The sequence below is a fragment of the Clytia hemisphaerica genome, unplaced genomic scaffold (genome assembly GCF_902728285.1).
Source record: "Clytia hemisphaerica strain Z4C2 unplaced genomic scaffold, Clytia hemisphaerica genome assembly, whole genome shotgun sequence".
Taxonomy (NCBI): Eukaryota; Metazoa; Cnidaria; class Hydrozoa; order Leptothecata; family Clytiidae; genus Clytia; species Clytia hemisphaerica.
The window spans coordinates 1,310,313-1,334,167 of NW_027103598.1; the positions used below are offsets into that span (position 1 = coordinate 1,310,313).

The 23,855-nt window shown below is 35.6% G+C and overlaps 2 protein-coding genes across 2 annotated transcripts; both read right to left on the reverse strand.

Moving 5' to 3' along the window:
• Positions 1–415: 415 nt before the first annotated feature.
• Positions 416–14,580, reverse strand: LOC136801940 (bifunctional peptidase and (3S)-lysyl hydroxylase Jmjd7-like). Its single transcript, XM_067058636.1, has 11 exons — positions 14,368–14,580; positions 13,810–14,065; positions 13,125–13,188; positions 12,511–12,701; positions 11,727–11,862; positions 8,072–8,229; positions 7,167–7,242; positions 6,030–6,104; positions 5,387–5,479; positions 3,893–3,971; positions 416–1,505 (listed from the first exon to the last, which is right to left on the reverse strand). Exons 1-11 carry the CDS (start codon positions 14,543–14,545, stop codon positions 1,453–1,455), a joined length of 1,359 nt encoding a protein of 452 aa, XP_066914737.1. The 5' UTR covers positions 14,546–14,580; the 3' UTR covers positions 416–1,452.
• A 645-nt stretch (positions 14,581–15,225) lies between these two features.
• LOC136801915 (jmjC domain-containing protein E-like) lies at positions 15,226–21,380 on the reverse strand. The gene is made up of 9 exons (XM_067058596.1): positions 20,787–21,380; positions 19,999–20,257; positions 19,668–19,731; positions 18,050–18,318; positions 17,420–17,677; positions 16,933–17,011; positions 16,505–16,573; positions 15,946–16,105; positions 15,226–15,522 (listed from the first exon to the last, which is right to left on the reverse strand). Exons 1-9 carry the CDS (start codon positions 20,953–20,955, stop codon positions 15,449–15,451), a joined length of 1,401 nt encoding a protein of 466 aa, XP_066914697.1. The 5' UTR covers positions 20,956–21,380; the 3' UTR covers positions 15,226–15,448.
• Between the last annotated feature and the right edge of the window lie 2,475 nt (positions 21,381–23,855).

The following is a 23,855-nucleotide window of genomic DNA, read 5'->3' on the forward strand; positions in this document are numbered from 1 at the left end:
ATTTCAAGCCTTTTTGGCTTTAAATCTGATATCTGTTTACTCATAAGTAAAAGTTGGACTCGGCTCTAAAATAGTTAGAAACACTAGCGTGAAATTCATTGTCCACCGGGTCAGCTTCTTTTGAGAAAAATAATTCTTGGAAATCAATTCAAAATAAGTAAGTAAGGCTGCGACCGTAGTCGGAGGAGACCCAAAGGCTCCTCTTTCGATACCTATCTACCCGAAGGTAAGGGAGGATACCACTCTTTCTCCCTGGATTTTTTTCACTTACCCTTGATCATTCTCTCAATTGCTGAAAATAAAGCAGAGAGGCATCAAGTACCTTTTTTGGGGTTAAAACCACAACCTTGCGAACCTAGCCGGATGCTCTACCACTGCACCACGGTTCGTTACAATTTAAGATACAATCTTTTTAATTCTGTAAATTCTATTTCATTCCCCAATGTATCAAAATAATATATATGAAAAGATAATGTACAGTATAGTCAAAATTCATAAAATTCATTATAAAAATCTAACGTATTGAGATAAAATTATAAAAAATAATCAAAAAATTTTACAAAGTAAGACTATTGTTTTGCAATCTCGTACCCAGAACCGCTTGCCTGACTTTTTGATTTCTAATGGACGTAATATAATTTTTTTCTTTCGTGAAGGCTATCAGAAACTAAAAGAGAGCTGGGTTCGAGTTTGTTTGTGTTGAGGATTAGGTTAATGGACCAGAAAAGAAATATTGTCGAAAAATTTCGCGATTTAGGTTAAGAGAATAATCTTGTAAATAATTTTGAGGAGCCACATTAACACTGCTTAGCATTAATACGGATGTTGAGCAATGTTGATCAGAAAGAGGAAAATAAAAATATTTTTTGCTTATTATCAGCACAATATAACAATAGGCAGACACTGTCCTGATATGAAATATGTGTCTGATATGAAACGGGAACACTTATGTAAAAATAAAACCTTTAACTGGACCTAATTAATGATACTGTCAAAAAAATTGGCGATTTAGATTAAGAGAATGATTTTGTATATTTTTGATTTCGAGGAGCCACATTAACATTAGAAAGCTCCAGATCTGCGATATTCCCGTGGCATGAACGATTAAAGGTCTGATATGAACTGGGAATACTTATGTAAAAATAAAACCTTTAACTGGATTCACAAGATACGTGGTTTAATTCTAACATACAGGAAATTAACTTAACCATTCTTTTTTCCTTCCAAACAAAGACCAAATAGAAACCACTATTCCAGTATCCATTTATCCCAATGAAATAACTGTGTCAAACCCATCCCGTTGTTATCAGGAGAAAAAAAATGGGAGTGGCAAGCAGAGGTTGAGAGTATCATCAGTTTAAAAAAGACTATATAAATAAATTAGTATGAAAGTTTGTAGTAAAAAGTATATCCCCATTTTGGCCATTCATAGTAATATCGACCCATTCACTGTTATAATTCGTCTTTTTCTTTGCTCGATTCCCCTTGTTGGCTTCTCAGTTGTTCTAAATATAAAACAGAAAGCAAAAAAGTTACATTTAATGGTACGCAGTAGGCTCTCCTTTTGACATAATTAAAGTTATCATTCAAACGTGATTGTTAGCAGACTCGCGAATGTTTTAGGATGCTACCACGTACGGTACGGCAGTTGATCATATTCAGCAGGTACAGACTTTACATTCCACAGCCAACATTTAGATACTCTCGGGTACCTAATAGCCGGGGGGTTGGAATAAGCAGGAGGGTTGGAAAAAATCACAAAACTTAATAAGTAAATGTCCTGGGTGGAAGGTTTTTAGAAAGGAGGCAAATAACTGCAGAATTAAGACATTTCAAAAACATTTTTCCAAAAATTAATAAGCGGGTGATGGGGAGGTTGGAGTAAGAATGCCCTGGGTGGAAAATGTTCTAAAAATTAATTAGCGGGGGGGAGGCGGCTATTAAGTACCCGAGAGTAGATTTAAGGTTTAGGAGTAGAAAACAAGCCGTTCTTTGCCTATGTTTCCCAAAGGGGCCCGGCCATGCCATTGCAATATGCTGACTTATTTCGAGTCCGAGTCACGTTTTTGCAGGATCACAAAACCCGGCGAAAAAAGGGCGGGGAAGTTATTAACCCAGTTGAATTTGAATGTTGAGATGAGGATGAAGAGGAATTAGAAGATGACTAAGGTGTAGTGACGATTGAGAAATATCCCGAATTTCTGTCATTCTAATAAACTTGAACCACTATATAGCTCGAATGTCTTCTCATCCCAGTTAATAATCCTTACTCAGTAACTCCAAATTTCCTTAACTCGAACAAATCTGCCTTCCCCGTGCGTGTTCGAGTTATGGAGACTCAACTGTAAATTTTTAAGTAGCTGAAAGACATGTTCATTATGTTCATTATGTTCTTAAATTGTTCCTATGGTATTCTTCCCTTGACGTTATGTATGTTATCACGTGCTTAATCACGTGATACGATCAAAATCCTCTCACATCCTCACTTCAATTCTTAGTTTCATAATAAATAACAGGAACTTTAACTATGGATGAAATATGGTGCAATTGGTAGGTAGTTGCTTTGTTATACAATTAAAGTTCACTTCAGTGCAAGTATCCAGGAAAAAAAACTCGTAATTCAATGAGTTGATTTGTCCTCTGACTCCGCTTTCCGACTTATACGGTTCAATTACAATAGTGTCTCTTTAACTCGAACATCTATAACTCGAATGTCTCCTTAACTCAAACAAGTTTTTTGTGACTTCAGTTAACAATTCCTTACGAAACCTTACTCTATAACTCAGAATTTCCGGATAACACGAACAAAAAGTTTGTTCTAGTTATGGAGACTCCACTACTATTTTGCATTGAATAAAAAACCTGAAGTACCCAATTACCGTAAGCAGAGGATTGAAATATACTTTCTGGTAATCTGGGAGAATGGATCTTTTCCACAGAAAGTTTCCCTTAAATATTATGATTATCTAAATATTGCCTCTATCCGCCCACTTTTATCAGGTCATTTAAAAATCGTCTCAACTCTAGCATAATTAAAATATTACCGGTAGCGGCGCAGTTAATTAATTGCGTCAAAATTCTCAAAATAACAAAAATTGAAATGACAGCCATTTGATAAAGGAAATTACTTCCCTCCATTACTATGTAACATCCATCTGCTATGTAGTATTGGAAGTCCGAATCTCAATAAGGCTGTGACAAAAAGGATGCCGCACCCAATGTTTTCTTATCAAAAGGTTTTCTAATCTAGTGGAGCCAAGCACAGATTTATGTAAAGCGCGAAAAGCTAGATGCTCTAAAATTTTCCAAGCAAAAAAAAAGTGAATATCGCAAAAAAAATAGTTGCTATTGTTTTCGAAAATCCGCGAAGTTTCTAATTGGTCAATCGCTGAAATTCTATTGTAATGTCACGTGACCTCGTTGAATTTCCTACCGAAATACGGCACACTTTTCAGCCAAAGCACGCCATAGCCCTTCGGGTTTTATAAATCTGTGGAGCCCAGAGTCAAAAAGTTTAGCCATATCTTTTTAGTACTATAACCAAAAGTTATTTAGAACAAAAGGGAGTACCACCATCTCACGCTGATTAAATTTGGGTGTAATTCACAAAATTAGGTCTACCGAAGAAAGTATTTTCTCCGTAAGCCCTGATTTAGCGAAGGAAGACCTGAATCACCGGGCCAAAGTCTCAAAAGTCGCAAAGTTTCCCAGGTCTTGGGCTGGTTGTTCAGGTCTTGGGCTGATAAATTAGGGCTGCCGCTTACGGAAAAAAGTTTTGCTCTGCCGAAATGATATACGGTGAAACTGCGTAGTCCAACCAAAATTAAATTTCCATGAAATTGTACCTCTTTTAAAAATTTCGTTATATTGGAGAAAAAACTCAATACTATACCTTGATGATGATCCTCTACCAGATCTTCAAAGAAATCTTCAATAACTGCAAACCCTTGGTTCAACACTTCTCCACTTGTCTGAAAGAAATCATGAAAGGAAAAGATTCATTATGAATGACCGTCATGGGAACCGGATTTTTCGGTGGTAAGTGAATTTTACACGGCTATCATAAGGAGCGATGACCAAGTGGCGATGGCGCTAGGGCTTCGAATTCCCGCTTCTTTAAATGCTCCATTCAGTTCATAGATATCCGAGCCATCTGGCCGTGGACCGCATGAAAACAATAGATTGACTGTCTAAAAAGTCCTAGATTACTGGGCTATCCACGTAGTCTTTTTTTTCTATAATTTCTACTGAGGAAAAGTCTTCTTTACTTGGGTAGAACTTTTCAGTTTCATTACAGTAGCTTGAAGCAACTTTTCAGAGATTAACTTAAAATCGAAAAGTGTTATTCATTATGTAGGGTGAAGTTTGTTAGGACGTCTAGGGTAGTTTTTTTTTAATATCAATGACTCTTAATCGGCAATCTCAAATGAGCCTTTTGATGGGTAATTAATTAATTGTTAATTATATAGCAGATTAATTAAGGGTCATTAACTATTAAAAAATAATGTAAAAGCAGGCTTGTGATGCTGAGCATAAGAGTGACGTCACATTGTAATGACAAGGTTAAGAAAATCAGAACCAGACAAGGCTATGAGTCATCCAAGTTTCTGTCAGTAAAAAAAACAGATTTGTTTTGAGAAATTGATTTATTTATCTTTTTCATTTTTGTTTTCCGGTATCCCACACGCGCGGAAAGTCTGGAGTTTTTTTTAAAAGAGAACGCGTGGGAATATAAACTACTTTTTTTGCTCCCAGAATCTCATTATGTTTATAACCTTATATGTCTTTGCAAGGCTTATAATATACATGATTAACATTCTGTTTTTTCCACGACCCTTTCCGTGTTATACTTTTCGTGCCAAAGCTCTCATATGCACCTTCTTCGTGTGAGAAAATAAAACTAAAAGCTTTCTAAAAGTTGGAGTAAGAAATAATATAAACCTTCATGTTTTGGCACTGAAACTGGGAAGTACACGCTTTTTTTATAAGAATAGTGTATTTTGGATGAGGGTCGAGTATTCTTAAGAAAGTGCCAAAATTGAGGGCGAAATATTCTTAACGTATTCTTACTTTTTTAGACTTGACTTTTTTACAAACATGAGAAATGATCAATTTGAGAGTTTGGGACTTTTTAGTGAACATTTGGGTTAAAATTACACTTCTTCCTCAAAGCTTCAATTTATCTCTATGAAAGAAAGCAGTTTTTTCCGTTAACCAAATACAAAATGACTGTATTCTTATCACATTCTGTGAAATTCACCCTAGAGGGTATTCTTAGGGTATTCTTACGATTTGGCCAATTTTCACCCTGATATTTATTAAAAAAGCGTGTAATAATCAAGAGCGGCCAAAACAAAGAAGTTAAGCTAGCATTTGCCGTACATACCTTTATTTGCTGTTCATCATCGATTTTTTCAATTTTGTCTAAATCTTCACTTTTGATAGCACCATCTTTCGTGATATCCAAAACAGCAAACATCTTAGAAACAGAGGAAATTCATCAATAAAGTATTCTCCCAGACTGGTATAGTCAATAAATTACAATTTCTTTAAAAACAGACGCATCTGAATTTAACCAAGAAACTTGAATTAATCGAATCTAGATATCACTCGTTTGCGGCAAATAAATACTTACCCTACTTACAGGAAAATTTTGTTAACTCAATGCTATTGAAATATGTAGAGTACAGAGCACTATACTCTGCTATACTTCAAATCATAAACAAATTAAAGCAACAAGAAAGGCATATGTAGTAAGTAAGTAAGTAAGTCTGCGACCGCAGTCGGAGGCGACCCGAAGGCTCCTCTTTCGATAGCTATCTACCCGAAGGTAGGGGAGGGCGCCACTCTTTCTCCCTGGATTTCTCCACTTACCCTTGATCCTTCTCTTAGTTGCTGAGCATCAAGCAGAGAGGCATCAAGTACCATTTTGGGAATCTTTGGTATGACCCGGCTGGGGGTTGAACCCACAACCTTGCGAACCGTAGCCGGATGCTCTACCACTGTACTACGGTCGCTATATGTAGTACCTCTTTGAGCGTTTTGACAATATCTTCAGGAATTGGTGGCCTCACTTTCATCTTCATTGGATTCAAACGAGGATTCTGAAGGAAAAAAATAATTCAATGAAAGCAATTATAGCAAGGTATAGTGGTATGGTGGTCACCGTCCTTGTCTACCTCGTAGGAAGTCCGAGTTCGATGGTAAGGATAAAATCCATGTCATGTGAGTGGGATATGGTATAATAATTCAAGAGTGTGGGTGACATGGCAGTAACATGGTGTGCTGTTTTCCCTCCCTTTTTCCCTCTATTAAAAAGTAGGAATTCTTACTCCAAAAGGAGTAGAAACCATCATTCACACGAACTCCACATTACGTATATTTTGGGTCGGGGGTAAATTTTTTGCCCCTTTGCTGATATCTTGTATTTTAAAGACCGCAAAATTGCTCTTTTTTGCCTAAACAGCCCTAGGATACTGTACCTGATGATTGGAAAAAGCTATTGCCTTGAAATTTTGACAAGTGTTAGGTATTGATTATACAAGCTTGCAGCCAAAATTCCAGGAAAATCGGACGAGTGGTTATGCTAAAAGTGAGCATTTTAGGTAAAAAAACGGACCGGTCTGTAATATACCAACAACTCACGTGACTAAATTGAAATTTCGCACACTGTCTGCGATGGTCAATATCTATCACTGGTGAAAATTTCATATCAAAAGCTCCATTAGTTCCTGACTTCCGGTAGGTGGTCAACGTGAATTTACAGACCGGTCTGCAAAATGCCAAATACTCATGGGAACGAATTCTTTCTGTTACTAGTCTCTTTTATTTGACAAATCAGGCTTCAGGAACAAATTTCAGTCAAATCGGACGAGTCTAACGTCAATATATGATTTTGATCAAGTTTACATTCTGGTCTTTAAAATACCAAGCAGACATGTGGCCGAGCCAAAATTTTGTAAGTCATCTTCAATTATCCATATCTACCACTGGTCAAAATTTCAAGATCATAGCACTTGTCAATCTTGAGATTTTAAAAGGGGCCTCTAGCCTCCCCCCCAAGATGCCTCCCCTAGTAAAAAATAGGAAGATGAATTCTTATCTAACTCGAGAAAAACCTTGAAGATTGTAAACTGCAAGTTTAGAAACATAACAACTGTACTTACCTTGAACAGCATTTTCACGAACAATTTTAACGAAATTGATTTCTTCTTCTCCAAAATATATTCGATAGTCGACAGCCTAAAAATATTATGATATGAAATATTGCGATGTACTACAGACGTTGTATGAAATAGCATATGTTCCAAATCCTCCTCGTCTTATCATTACCAAGTTTATGTATCGGATGATATCGAGCTCGACGGTAAGTGAAATGATACAAAACAAAGTCGATAGTTGATGCACGGCTCTATATCGCCTTTGCTCACCTAAACAGACGACGGTATTTTGGTGTTTTTACCGTCGTCGAGCAAAGTGGACGGTGATTTTGGAGATATGTTTTATACCGTTCCCATCGATTTATCTCGAATACATAAACTCGCTATTATAGCTAAAGTCAATTTTAGTTTTATGGGAATATCATCTTGACAAACTGTTTTTGTTATTATATGACATTCAATCAAACCCTCGAAAGTCTTTTTGGCAAAAAGAAGTTTAATTGATGTAGAGTAGGAAAATAAATCTCTTTCAGCAGGTATAAATTACTTTAGTTTACTTTGACTATTGACTTTGTTCTATCTCTGTTTTTCTCTTTTTGGATTACCACCTGTGGAGTCACACTTTGACTGTAAAGCATTTTTTTCATTTTCGAATCAAATTACTTTGATTTAGCCCTATTGAAGGAACATAAAAGTAGTAAAAAGTAAACATTGCGCGAACAACGTGTCATTAAAGAGAACAATTAAAATCACGTGTCCAAAACAAACTTGTAAAACAATTGAAACAATCAAAATCAGCCATATTTGTTTCGATTTTGTATCCCGCTGCATATGGTTTGTTTACAAATTTCGTCAGTACTTTTATGTCCCTTTAAACGATATCATAGCGCCCGGTTCCCTATTATACTCACAATGGAAATTTCTCAGTGTCTTCCTCATTCATTTCATTTTGGCCATCTTCTGCATTGTCTGGTTCATCTTCAGCGAATTTATATTTATCAAGAGTAGCGTTGATTGGTGCAATATCACATTGCTGCGGTCGATGTCCAAACACGTGTTGAAACCATACCTATTATGTTATGTGGAAGATGTTGGTGATGTATTCTCAAAACGAGTTTTAAAAAAATTTGAAATATAGATCTAAATTTATAAAACTAAATAATACACTTTTTTGTAAGAATACCAGGGTGATAATCAACCAAAGAATACTTAAAGAATACTTTAAGAATAATTTGCCTCTGCAGACATAGACATATGCTGAAAATTGAAATAGAATATGTACTTACTTACCGGGTCGAGCGAGCTCGGCATCTGATGACTTGATCTTTCCACCGTGTTCGATCTCTCATAAGCACCGGGAGGTCTTCTTTCAAGCAGCCTAGATCTTGACAGAGTTGGTCAAGATACCTCTTTGCTGGTCTACCGCGTGTTTTGAAACCGTGATTTGGTTGCCAAAGGACAAGATCGCTAGCTAGCTCATCTTTGCTCCTAAAACAATGTCCAGCAAACCTGAGACGTCTGTCCTTCAATGTTTGGCTTATTGGTGGAAGATCTCCGTAGAGTAATCTCTTTGTTGGATGTTCTCTCCACAAAATATTCAGAACTGCCCGAAGCATTCTTGTGTAAGCGCCATCCAGCATTTTCTCGAGGGTTTTAGTTAGGGTCCACGAGGTAGCTCCATATAGAAGAACTGACTCGACTGTAGCTCTGAAGAAATTCCTTTTTAATTTTGCTGATAGGTTAGATTTCCATATTTTGTCCAGTTTGTTGAGGGCTGACCAGGCTTTTGCTAGTCTGATTTCCATATCTCGTTTTGTAGAGGAAATGTTACTGCCAAGGTAGGTAAATTCTTGAACAGCTTGGATGTTTTGGTTTGTTCGGGATTTAATTGAACCTGAATGCGCTTGGTTGAAAACCATGAACTCTGTCTTTTTTGCATTGACACAGAGACCTATTTTGATGGACGCTTCTTCAATACGATGTAGGAGGACAGTTGCATCATTGAGAAGGTCAGAAGTGATGCAAAGATCATCGGCATAATCAGCATCAGTAATCATATCGGGGGGATGTCCACGGCTTGTCTGTTGTTTTAGAGTAAAGCCAAGATTCTTATTATCTTCGGTTGCTTTCCTCATTATATAATCAAGGCAAATTACAAAGAGGTATGGTGCGAGCGTGTTACCTTGCAATACTCCTTTGGTTATATTAAAAAAATCAGTGTCACCGTCTGGAGATCTGACCATGGATTTTGTATTCTTATAGAGCATCATTATTGCTGAAACTGTTTCTTCAGGTGTGCCATACGAGAGTAAGATCTGTTTCATTTTGGTTCTATTTATGGAATAGATAATGCTTTAGAAAAATCGATAAATAGAAGGACAAGTGGGAGATTCTTTTCTTTTGCTCCTTCGATTTTCGGCCAGTTATCTCATTGATTATTTTCCAGGCTTCAGAAGATTGTTGGTTAATGGATTTTGATGCAATGTCATCAATTTTCTGGTTTAGATAATTTGTTTGTTCCGATTTGTATGTATTTTCAAGGTCAATCCTTGCAGATAGGTATTTATTGATGTTGGTCTGGGAAGGGTTTGAGTTTTTTACTTCTGAGCATTTGCGGAGCTTATCTCTTTTTAGGGATATGTCGTTTGTGTCCCAGGGTATGTGCCTTTTGGCTTTCTTTTTTATTAGTATGCTATTATGTGCTGCTTCTTCACAGGCAATGACATAGTTGTTGAAGGTTTGGTTAGGTGAATTGGTTTCATTTGTGTTTTGTAGGGGATCGAATCTGTTTCTTAAGGATATTGTAAAGCGATTTGATATATCTTGGTCATTTTTGAGATAAGACCAATCAAACGTCGGAGATTTTTTGGATTTACTTTTATTAGCTCTAAGTGTCAGTTTGATATGAGCAGAAACAATTCTATGATCTGTTCTGACTCCTTGAAATGAGTTGAAAGCTCTGCAGTCTTTTGCACTATTTCGCCATTTAGTGTTGATTAGAAGATAATCGAGTTGAGCCTTTGTTCCGTTTGGTGCAGTGAATGTCCATCTTTGACCAACACGTTTCTGAAAGGATGTGTTAAGAGCTAAGAGGTTTTGTTCCTTGATGAAATTATTCAGCATGGTTCCGTTGCGATTCGTTGTATGGTGATAGGCAAAATGATATCCGTCTTCTTGTCCGAGGTGAGCGTTAAAGTCACCACCTATAAGCAGCAGGTTATGCTTAGGGACTTGTCGAGTGACGGAGGTAAGTTCAGAGTAGAAGTTTTCGACAACAGTTTCATCTTCAACGTTAGTTGGACTGTAGCAGTTAATTATGGTCGTTTGTGGGTTTCCGTGAAAGGTAGCTATCAAAATTCTCTTAGTAATGCTCTCAATTGATTTTAGAGATTTGTAAGCTAAGGGGCTTAAAAGTAATCCAATGCCGCCAGTGGAAGCATTGACGCTGTTTTTCCAAGCTGAAGATGTGATAAATTTCCATTGTTTTCCTAGATCGTGCTCTTTAATCGGACTTTCTTCATGTAGGTAACGATGTTCTTGAATAAAAATAATCTCTTGTTTTAGCTGTTCAGCAGACGCGACGAGTTCGTAGATTTGGGTATCCCTCAGAGTGCGAGTATTGAAGGTAGAGAGCCATACAGATTTCTTGCATTTAATAAGTCTATCATTTGGGACATTTTGTGTCGCAGGGTCTACGTCCTCAGTAGCACATTTTTCGACTGTAACCTGAGGTGCATTGACAGGACGCGCTCCTTTGTTGACCACGCGACGAGCGATGCGGGATGAACGTCGGGGTAAGTTTGTAATCATCATAATGCTTTCATGACTAGATATAACTTGCGGGCGTCAGTCCTACAAGAGAGAGCAGTGCCCCGTTTTGGAGCGGGTGTGCTTCGCCAAATTGCATGGAGAGGTTTCCATGTCAAATTGCCTCACCACAGGTTTGCAAGCCAAAATCAAACTTTGATATCGCCTTGGTTACCATCCGACATCCTGCATTCCAATGTCTTCACCGCTAAATGTCGATAGACCAGTCGGTAATCGGTCGGTATCAGCATCTGTAGGGACACACTCATCCTGCGGTGGGAGAGAGGGGTTGTTTTGTCGAGGTTTTCCTTCCTCTAGATCGGCTGTGTTCTGTTCCAAACAGGGGCACCTCGTGAAGGATGTGGCTCCTACCACACACACAGCAGTCTGAGAAGGTGAGAGGCTATGTGGTAACGCGTCAACCTTCCCTGCTTACTTTCCCTCACCGAAACACCACCCCTGGCTCCCGTAGTACAGGTTGAACTGGTGAGCGATGAGGTTTTCGGCCCACCCCCAAATATGTAAAAACACTGTAAAATACTAATCCAATCGTAAATAATCTGTTAAAAATAAGAAAATACTAAAAAGATCTCTCACAGGTTGGACGAATTTCTGAGAATACTTCACACTTAGCCATAAAGCACTATTCTTATAAAAGCGTTTAATCAGTACAGGTAGCACATGGGTCCAATATAAAATGCAATAGCTAGGGAATAGGTCTAGCAAGTCTAGGCGTAGGGGTAAATTAATTTCACTCACATTAACAGCCAGATTTTGTCCACCGTCACTGGCAATAGAATTGACTTGATGGAACCAATGATAAGGAATGAAAAGACAATCACCTTCTTCCATGGTCACGTGATGGTACTGGTCAACAAACCGCAACGCTGGATACCTGGCAAGCGGAACAAACCAAAATCATTTGTTGTTTTATAAATAACTTTTTTTGCGATGACTTATTCTCCTCTTCGTTTGTTTGCATTGGGTGTCATAGCGTTTATACCCTCGATTGAGCTAGCAGGGGGGGGTTGTAATTCCTAGCTCTTGTCTACCATTTTTAATGATTTTGATCGGGATAGAATAACACAAAGTTTTGCATTTAAACATTAAATAATGCTTAGTTGAAGCTTAGATTGTGCAGTCTTTGGAGTGAAAAGTTATATACATTGATTTCTTAATTTTAATTTGAGTTAATGAGATGACAATTGCCAATTTTAAGGCGATTTCCCTGACTAATATTATTTCCTACACGAATATTCTAGAGGGGTTCTCCTTGGTAAAATTCATCTATATCTCCTAAAGATAATCAGAGGCTGGATACCTCAATCGGAGAGCATACATTTTGCAATAAAGACGGCTAATGAGTAGCTTAGATTTGGTAACCTGATCTAGGTGGTAAGTGACTGGGGTCCGAGAGCAGGTGTAGCGCTCCAACTCAGCACTCAACCTCCCAGATCTAGCGCAAATAGAAAAGGAGATAGATTCTCTCACTCCCGGCTCAACCGACGGAGACAACTTTGTATAAATCAGAAAAAACATTTACTTGGTGTAGTCTACACTGTCGACATCTAATGAAGAGTAGCCTCCTTCTGGATGATCAAGTGGAACGTGTTTCTTGTTTTTGTTATACTCTATGAATAGGAGTTCTTTAGAGCCACGATATAAACAATTAATATTATCCACGTCATCGTTGTGCAGAACTGACTTGGTACCTCCGCTGCTGAACCACGTTACCTGTGCGGAATTCGTATAATTTGCGTCATTTTTCCCAAACGAAAATAAACCCAAAAGCCTGATTTTCTTGCGGCGGTGGATGTCTTATGACCAAAATGTCACGAAACACCCTGAATTTATGACAAGTCGAAAATGAGTCAAACCGATCAAGAAAAAGGAAAGAAATTCAAGGCATAACCAAAAGTCGCAGATCTAGAAAGTTGACAGTAAAGGATTGTTTGTTGAATTCATATTAAATTAAAGAACTAAAGAGCCTTCTTTGGAGAGATATTGAAGACTGAAACCTGGCAACTGAGGATTGGATTGGATTTTTTTAGTCACTATTAATGGGAAAATATGAAACCTTTAGAAAGTCATTCCAATAATTGACCAAAGATTTTAAAATAGATGCACTCCAATTACTGTTTTGGTGATTGTACATACCTGTGAGGATAGTAATTCTTTAGTTTCTTCGCAGCGTAGTGGAGCTGGCATTAACACATGTTTCCTGCGAAAAAAAAGAGAAACATATATGGTTTACAGCATTGATTAATAGATTTATAAACATTGGTTGTATCATGTCGTAGATTAATTCATACAAATCAAACCCTCTCACTCGAGCTTCCAAAAGAAGCTTTTCATTCAAAATTCGAAAGCTTTCGCAAATCTTTTTCAACAAAATTCCAAAAAAAATTCCATAAAAATTCCAAAAGATTTTTCTCGAGCTTTACTTTGCGATAAAGATTCTCGAACTATTCGAGTACTAAGCACTGACCTTTATATAACCCTGGACCAAGCAATATCTGCCATCTTTGATTGGAGTTTTTTTGGAATTGGTACCCGAGGAGAAGCCATTGCAGTGTTAAAAATTAACGTCTAACGCCGCTACATCATCAAAAGAATTTGAGGAAAATTAGACCTAGCGCTCTCGATGCATTTACACCGCTATTGAGTAGTGCCGCCATTAGGGTACCAATTTCCAAAAAACTCCGGTCAAAAATTTTGCTTGGCTGGGATTGAGAAGCTTGGTCCAGGGTATATAAAGGTCAGTGGTACTAAGTCATAAGTTCTGAGATATAACCAAAAGTAAAAAAAAAAAGATGAATAAAAATGTACATAGAATTCAAACCTGAGTTCTTCTGGCAAGGCATTCACCATATACAAAGATTCATTATGATAACGACTCACAAAGTCATGAAAAGACATATAAAGCGGTTGAGTTTTTCTTATTTCTTTCTTGTGAGGTTCAGCTGACACTTGAAACTCCTTTGAACCTGGAAAGTCTTTGAGAAATTCATCAGTAAAGAGTTTATATGCTGGCGAACGTTTGGCTAAACCTTTGAAAACTACTGGTCGATTCTTTTCGACATATTCTTTGAAGAAATCTATAAAAGATGAAAACAGATAATTCATCATGGTTTCAGACTTTCTGTGTTATAGGAGAAGATTGGAATCTACCGTTAAAACTGGCGAAATGCGAAATTTGCAAAGCTGATGTTCAGTGCTGTGTAGATTTTGGTGATAATTAGATCATCAGGTTCTGCTCATCACCTAACAAAAAATTTCCTATATAGGAAAAATCTGTAGAAGTCTTCGGACAAGAATTACTAGAGGACCTACTGTGAAGGACTGTTTTTTTAGATGTCTTGTAAATTGTATTTTTAAAGAGTTCGATTTAAGTTCATACCTATAGGTTCAGGCCAATAGTCAATTTGTTCGACTTCAACTGTCGTTTGCTTGGCACCAAAAGGCTGTAGATGACCAGGCCATAATGTTGGATCTTGTTGACGTAACTCATCTAGTGAAGTTGCCACTAATAACTGGATTGTCAAACACCAACATACCAATCCAGCTATCTTCTGCATTTTTTCAATTTTATTAATTTCGTTTTTTATTTTATGCTTCTGGAAAAATGAAATTTGAATAGTTTGTTGTATGTGGTCTAAACAATCGTAAACAGATTTATGCAAGTGAACAATTTCAAGTTTGTCAAGGTTCTGATTGGTACATTGATTTTTCAATGGAAATTATTTGAGGTTTCTGGTACATGTGATAGTCCTTCCATGGATTTGAAAAATAGATTCTTATGTTTAAAGTGAAATTATTTATGGGAAATTCTGTATTTTGTTGATAATAAGAATTGGGAAGTAATAAATGAATGAATTCTGAAATTGGGGAATATGTACAAAATTATTCACCTATTTACAAAATTTCCTTGCGAACTCTAGAAAAATAAAAAAATTCATACTAAAAATGTTTGATAAAAGTCATGTAGAAAATTATGAATGTGGAAAAAAATTTCAAAATGTACAAAAAACGGTATTAAATCTGATTAAATAAAATGTACAAAATTATAAAATACACTATCACCGCTGGTATAAAAAGGACTTATTTATGTTGTTAAGCTGAGGCGACACCGAATTAATTTATTGCTCTACGGGCCCGACCGACCCTGTTCTTTCCAAAACTGAAAAAAATAATATTGAATTGAAATTCATTTTTATTACACCGAACGATCGAGCCATATTTTTCTGAAGGTCTGCCCGTAGAACAACATATCAAATTTGTTTCGCTTGACTTTTTCAAGAGAATATTGAGCAGGATTCTTAAGCAAAATGTTAACTTAACATAACGAGTATTTTATTCAAAGTTTTTTTGATTTCCATCTTATTTGATTCCCTAGAATTCTGAGCCTAAAGACTTTGCATAAATTTCGTATCTGCTTCAACCAAGGTAAGTTAAACTTGACCAAAATCACAAGAAAGATATCACAGCTCATCAAATGCTCTTGCTGATTTAAATTCTTCCATTTTCCTCCGGTCAAATTCATGAATCGTTTCGTCTAAAAGAATGAAGACAAATATCCTTTGTATCATGAATAGTTTCGTCCGCCTCTGTTCAAAATATTAAATTTTTTTTCTTAATCCTTATTTACGGAACAGAAACATAGTAGGTAAGACCAATTTTGCATTGTTCAAATTTCCGAAACAATGAAAGATCCTTCTGATCATCACTTTGAGTACGTCTCAAAAGAAACTTTAATTAAAAATTAGAAGGAAATATCTTGAAATGATCTTCCACGTTAAAGCCTCAAGGACTTTGAAAATATAAAAATCAAATGTTCCGAAGACAAATCGTGATTCTTTAAAACTCATACGGAAATCATCTTGAAATTATCTTCATAGACTTAAAAACTTCAAAGTCTTTTAGAAAAGTATAATAAATCAAATGTCCCTTATATAGTTTCCCATCGCATAAAACTTACGGTGTTGTGACTCGTCCAAATCTTCAATATAGTCTTCGATGCGAGCCGTTTGATATTCAAGGTACTGAATCATCTTTAGGTATCTTGGTGATCCTTTATCCTTCTCAATCATTTGGAAGTCGTGCAATGTTAATATATGATCTCTATCTGCATCCAAAAGCTGAGAAGATGTTTTAAAGTTAAACTTGCTTGCATATAGATTTACTTACTACGGACTCGTACTGCCGTGGACAATAGGGCTTACGATAACAGGGCATTTAGTATTTAAGGTGTTCTCAAATTAAGAAATTATTAGCATTGTGTAAATTTTGTTAAGGGCTTTTTAAGATATTATATATTTTAGGGCCAAGCTTGATCATCATTGGCAACTAAGGAAGATGACTCTACTAATCGTGGTGACTTCGGCAATTTAACATTCCATAATACCTGGGAAACACTTTGAATAATCGGAAGGTTATGTTCAATTCCATAGCCGCTAAAGATCAACGTAAACTTTGAATGCTATTAATTTAAAGCAAAATTAAATTATGAATGTCCCAATATAATAAAGTATACTTACCTCTTCTATGAGTATATTAAAAGATTTTGGAAATTTCGATTTATATTCCTCATGGTTTATCAAAGGGTCCTAAAACGAGGAAAAGGAATTGTAATTCAGATGAAACGTCCCATACTGTTTTTTAAAGATCTTATAGGAGTTGAAAAGATCTCCCAACCACAGCCGGAAGATCCATTAGTCTCTTTTTCCACAGCTATCTACCCGAAGGTAAAGGAGGGCCTCATTCTTTCTCCCTGGATTGTTTCACAACCCTTGATAATTCTTTTTAACTGCTGAACATCAAGCAGAAAGTACCACATTGTACTAAGTGCGAAATTTTGATATGACCCTGCTTGGGATAGACCCATCTTGCGCACCGGAACTGAATACCTTACCTAAACACTACAGCGGCTCGCTATATCAAGATACTTATATACAAAATATCATACCCTTTTAATGATGTGATAAAATCTTGTAACAGTAATGTTTTTCTTCGTAAAAACTTCGACATATCTTTTGAAATGATACCTGTATGAAAATAACAAAATTTGTGTAATTTGACCTTTGGAAATTTACAGTGTTGTAAAAACTACAGAAAACTACCTGCATAGACACATTCGTTAACGCCCTATTGAGGGTACTCTTCCCCAAAAACTATTTATTTCCTTCGTATCAATTTGAAAAGATGCCACTGAATATCAAATTCATGTCACCCTGAGCAAACACGTTAAATAATCGTTATGAATTACTTGCGACTAGATGATTATTTTAGGGAAAAAAGCCCTTTCCTCATGTTATTCGAGATTGCAATGTAATTCACACCGACTTATCCAGCTAGTTTGATTCGTAACATAGACACCAGAGTCAAACGAATTTTTGTTCAAAAATATATCATACGTTTTAAAAAATTTCTTTGTGACAGAAAAAGATTCTTACAAGATATTCTCATTCTGTTTCTGCGTGATTTCTTTACCATCTTCTTTTTCGATTTCATTCCCTTCACCTACTACTCCTTCTTCCTCTTCAATCTCCTTTTCTTCCCGATCGTCAGAATATCCATAACGGTCAAGTGTAGAGATGGCATCACTGGTAGGTTGACATTGTGGAGGATTCTGTCTGTGGGTATGCTTAAACCAAATGTTGAATGCAATACTCTGACCTTGATTGTTCGCGTAGCTGTTAAACTGTTTGTACCTTGAAAATAATTATCGAATTTGAACAAGCCATTGCGCAGAAAGGTTTGTTTATATTATCGGTAAAATATGAGAACGTACTCCATTGTACAGGCTTATTACAAAAATTAGTTTTCAAAGAGTAATCGATAGCCCTTTTTATTATTCCATTTGTTACGTAATGACAAAGAAAAAAGAGGGAGAGCTCAAAATACAATTTTGTGAATACGCACGTTAAACTTTCTACTCATAGTTGTATTTCGACTTTTTTCCGGGACACCCTGTATGGAGTATGATACAATAATAGTTTAGAAGAATAACTTCTTGAAATTGAACAATAGTTGGTGTCAACATTTAATAATCAAAAGCTTTATAAAGTTAAAAACGCTCATACCATCTATAAGGCACATATAAGCAATCACCAGGCTCCAATTGAACTTTGATATACTTATCAATCTTTCGTAAATATGGATATTTAACATAATCCACTCGGTCAACGTCCACAGTTGAGTATCCACCTTGTGGCATATCGATCACATATCCTTTGTTTTTGGTGTATTCGATTAAGAGGTAATCAACAGATCCACGGAGAGCACAGAATATGGACTCAACATCATCGTTGTACACGTGTGATTTGGAACCTCCCTGACTCATCACAAGATTCTAGCAATATAAAAAAATATTTTCTTATAAAAGCTAGCTAAACGTTATTTAAGAGGAGGTCGCAAACGCTATGAAAAAACTATGAAAAACCTTCATTTTTTAATTTTTCTTTAAAAGGGAGGGGGGAGTATCTTTTTCAGAAAATTGGAAAAGGGTAGGCAAAATCGTTTTCAAAATTCTAGGGGGGAGGGCAATCAAAAGGAGGGGGAGAAAAAAATAGCTCCAAAAACTCAAGGGTGGGGAGAAAATATCTGAGGAAAAAAAATTTCTGTTCTCTTGTGTCAAACATAAAACATAAAATATATCTGTTCAACTTCAAGCTAAAAACATGTAATAGTGTTTTATATTCGAGGCGGTGACAATTAACATTTTTTCTTTGTATATAGGGGCGACATAACATAAATAGAAGCAGTATTATGTTATGAGCAAAAAATCTAAAAACATTTCCAAGGGGGGAGGGGAAATTATTTTAAAAAACTTAGGGAGGGGAACTAAAAGGGGGGGGGGGCAGAGGGATTTTTTTCAATTTTCAAGGGAGGGGAACCAACCTACTAGGACACTATGGTAAATAATTTGCATTGCTTTTTCAAGATCAGCAAGCAGCTTCATATGTAAAGATTAGCTTTAACACCAAGTTTCAAGACCCAAAGTTTAATATTAAGGAGGCCCCCCCCCCAGCGGACATTCAATTCACGCAATCACGCAATTTTTTTTCGAAATTTACGCATTCACGCAAATTTTCCTCGAGTTTCACGGAATAACCCGATTTTTCAGGAAATCGGAAAAATTTCGGGAAAAATCGGGAAAACTGCACATGACCGGTGGAAAAAAAGGAAAAATTCGCGTATATACGCACAAAATAGCCCAGATTCACGCATTCGCGCAATCAAAAAGTGAATTATCACGTTCACGCAAGTTTTTTCAATTCACGCATTCACGCATTTTTTTTCTCCAATTTTCACGCATCCGCGTAACCGAAAATGCCCATTCACGCATTCACGCAAACCGCAGGGGGGCCCATTCAGTCAATTTCTCATATCTTTTGGTTTTTAACGAATGTTTCTTTTTCTTTTTAAAGGGGCGTTCATTTGTAGAGGCCATTGAAAAACGAGCTTATTTAATACGAATTGAAAAAGCAAAAAGATGTCATCATTTATAAAACCATTGATCTTTCACGTAGTGAAGTGAAGGAAAATGAGAATAGTCTTTCTGTATTGAGAGGAGTAAAGGACCACCATGATGGTTTTTATACAAAAATACATATCGAAAAGGTGTTTTATTTGGAAATATTCTTGTGTACACTGGGGGTACACTGAGATGGGTGAGATGCAAGGTGTAGTTTTACTTACAGCAGCCACTAAATCTTCTGATGAAACATTGCACCTCAAAGGTTCTGGAAGTGTCAAATCTTTCCTAAAGAATAGAATTTAAGTAATGAACGATGTAATGATGTATGTACGGTAAAATGACTGGTCAATTTAAATTTCACTTTCTTAAAATGAAAAAAATCTTATTTTAAGATTTAAAAAGAAACCTAAGAGAAATCAAATTAGGACTTTACCGTGACTTAGACTTAGAAGCGAGATTTTTAAGGTTTGAAATACATACTAGCTAAATACAACCATTTATACTCAAGGTATAGATAACAGAAGAATAAATAATCATAAAATAAACATATACCTGAGATATTGAGGCATTGGGGAATATATAAGACTTGGCTGTTTGTGGTAAGTACTCATAAATTCGAAGAATGACGCACGTTTTCCTGTCGAAGAGCGGTTCTCTTTTAGGTTAGGCTCTACCAGGACTTTATTTTGTTTAGAAGCTTCAACATTTTGTAGAAGATATTCATCGTTCCAACTTCTGACTGGTTTTGAATGTTTATAAACTCCACGTACATGAACAGGTTTCACTTTGTCCACGTACTTGCTGTAAAACTCTGAAAAAGGGTTGAAAAACATAAATTTACAAGAATTATTTTATGGTAATGGAAGGAGAGCGCAGCTTTCTCTCATATACTATCATGGGTTAAAAAGAGATTCAAAGTATGACTTAACAAAAAGAGGCGTTTGGTTGATTGGAACCAACACATTTTTGTGAAAATTTTTGTTGTGCTCGTTATGGTAAGCTTTATATATTTTTGAATGAGACAACGATAAACTTGCTAAAAGCTAATGTTTTTTATTAAGATTCTAGAAACTTAATAATCAACCCGATAATGCCACCAAAAAGAGACTTTCTACCAATGATTATTTCGTAATGAAATAAAAAGGATTGGTGAAGATACCATAAAAGAATAGAGTTTTTTATTAAGCTAATCTTTGTGAATCAATCATTAGACATTGAAAAGAAGAAGAATATAAATTTTGTCATTGGCCAGTTATTAGAAAAGAAGAAATTCCCACAACGACGGATGCAACCCCGTCGTTTGTTCGAACCTATCACAAAAATAAACTAAAATATTATACCTGCAGCTGAAGGCCAAGCATATTCAATATCTTGAATCTGGACTACGTTTTGTTTTGATCCAAATGGTTCTAAGTGACCTGGCCAATTACTTGGATCATCCACAGGAATTGTGAAAACAAAAGGAATGGCTATGCATGCCAATAGTTTCTTAACAAGCATCACAACCATTCAGGAATTTTTAAATCAATCTTGTCTGTTATTAATAAAACAACCATACAAAATATCTGGTGCAAGCTTTCTCCTATTTCTTCATCTAAATTCATACAATCAAACCTAGTTCATCTTGTAGAGTTTCAAAAAAGAAAAAAAAGAGGGGTCATACACCTACTAATGATAAGCGATTCCGGTGATATTGAGATTTTGGTTCCGCTAAAATAGCACCTTTTTAGACATTTGAGGTTGATAATTTAGCCCAGAAATGGCACATAAAATGGCACCGAAATATGCTGCAAAAATTGAAAATTCAAGCTTTTGTATTGAGTCAAGATATTCCAGATATCTTCATTTTGACTGCAGACTTTTATCAAATTCTTTTTGTAATGGCTTGCTAACACTTCAAGGAAGAAATGAAAAGACGTTTTTTTGAAAAAGAAGACATTACATTGCAAAAAACAATAAAAACGTTATAAAGCGGAAGAAAAAATTGCTGAACATACCTATCTTTGTAATCAAAGTGCTGCAGAGGAAAAATTCCCCATGGCATATAAATGGGTTATTTTAAAAAGCATGGTACCCCAATTGGTGCACCAATTGGGGTACTTGTTGGGGTACCACTTTCTGTCCTTAATTTTGTTAAATGACACTTAATTTCATTATAATATAGTGCTACAATCTTTCAGTGATGATTTAATAAAGTTAGATTTTAGGATTGTCACAAAACTTTTGTCACAATTGCCGTTTTCCGACACAAAGTGAAAATCTACTGCTTTTTTATTAAATCAGCCGCCATCTTGCTTTTCTCCTTTCCTACTTCAAAAATTTACAGACCAGAATAAGTAAGACAAGAATAAATTCAGTAACCAAACCAAACAGTATTCCAATCCAGTAACCAACATCATATTATAGCTTAAAATCAGGAGAATTGTAAGGTACTGGCTAGTAACATCTCGTTAATATCTTTTCTTTTTACATGTCAGAATGATGACAACAAATGACACTTTCTTGCAAAAATATTCAAAAAATATTGAAACATAATAATCGTAAGTCAAATTCCTCCAAAAAGATTTATTACTCGTTTTGGCGCGAAAACTCGTCACCATTGTCACCATACCCTGAAATTCTTTTTTTTTATGATTAAAAAACAGCCAATTTATCTATTCAGTAGATCCCTAGAAACTAAAACTATAGTTATATACAGATAATGTTATTGAAATCAATAATTAATCATATAAAATAATGGTATACTGAAAGTGATGCTTATTGTACAAAAGGATACAAATTGACAGTCATTTTAGCCTTGGAAAATCTGTAGAGATGCTTTTAGAGCAAGAAAAGCAGTGTCATTTTCTTTTGTCATTTTTATCACTAAATAGACACTTTCTACCAAAAATTTTGATGACATCATAAAATACAATAGTTCTAAGGTTGCCTTGATTAAGAATTACATATATACTCAATATGATGCAGGAAATATAATTGGATATGAATTGACAGTAGGAAGTAGTCTTTGATTCTCTAAAACACGTGTTTTAAAGCAAACGAGCATAAACACATATTATATCATTTGTATTACATGTTATTATTACATGTATTAATTATATCAGTCTACATTTATTTTTAAAAGCGTATGTTATTCTTTTTCACACGATTTAACTCTGGTCAGTAAATTAAATGGATACCCCAATGAGTACCCCAATTGGTGCACCAATTGGGGTACCATGCTTTTTAAAATAACCCTATATAAATAACTGTTTTAGGCTAAAAAAGGGTAAAATCTTTCAGTGGTACCACTCTCTATAATTCTAGTCCTCATTTTCAGGCTGAAAATCCTTGCCAAAGTATGAAAAGTAAAAAATAATAACTTTAATGAAAGAATTAATTTCAGAGAGTAGCACCATTGGATTTCTCAGGTATTTTCTGATAAATATTGGGGAGGTTGAGGCTCGCGCCTGCGGCAGTAACAAAAGCAGGATTTTTGAAAAATGATCTTCAAACTTTCATAAATCCAGGAAGGAAAAGTTTTCTAGCACAAATTCTTTTTCCAACTTCAAGAGAATTTACTGTATTCAGCTTTCTTTTGCAAAAGAAATTATCAAGATATGTCTTTTCGTTCTTTCAAAATTTGAAAATGAGTACTCGCGGGTGCGCTTTTACAAACGTCTTGTTCACGGCACAGGAAATTTTTTTACCGGGGGTTACTAAAATCAAAAGCGCTAGCCACCCGAGTCAGCTATCGGCCTGAATTTTTTTACATTTTCCCCCGTAACAGTTTAGCTTTCGAAACATACCACGTTGGCTGACTAGAGTGTTCTACCGGGTGCGCCACAAAAAAGTTTCTCTCTTTGAAACTAATTTTCTTGAAATCTAAAAATTTTAAAAGAACCACTCCTATTTCATTGGAAAGAAGATAGATAAACTTAAATTTTGATGGGTCATATTTATTAAATTCGATTCATTCGATCAAAAGTTTACATGATTTAAGAGCATTTTTCAGTAACAAAACACATAAATTTTGAAACTGAAGGGTTGAAAGGGTTTGTAAAATCTTCATCAAAATCAATTTAATTTAGTTTTACCGAGATTTTCCTCATATTTTTGGTTCTAAACTGGATAAGGTCTATGTAAGGCTGGATCTACCTCGAAACCCATATTTGATGTATTTTTATGAATTTTACCAGATTATTTGGCCTTTTATGACGAATCTTCTTCCTTTCATTGAAATTCAACCTTCCTTTAAATAACAAAAGGTCATTTAGACAGCTAATTATCATTTTAATGACTGAAACGAAAATACTGATATATCATGTAAGCGTTTTTGAGCATTTTCCGAAAGTAACTTTTTTATTTGATTGAGCATAACTTTTGATCTAATGAATCAAATTCAATAAATGACCCATCAAAATTTAAGT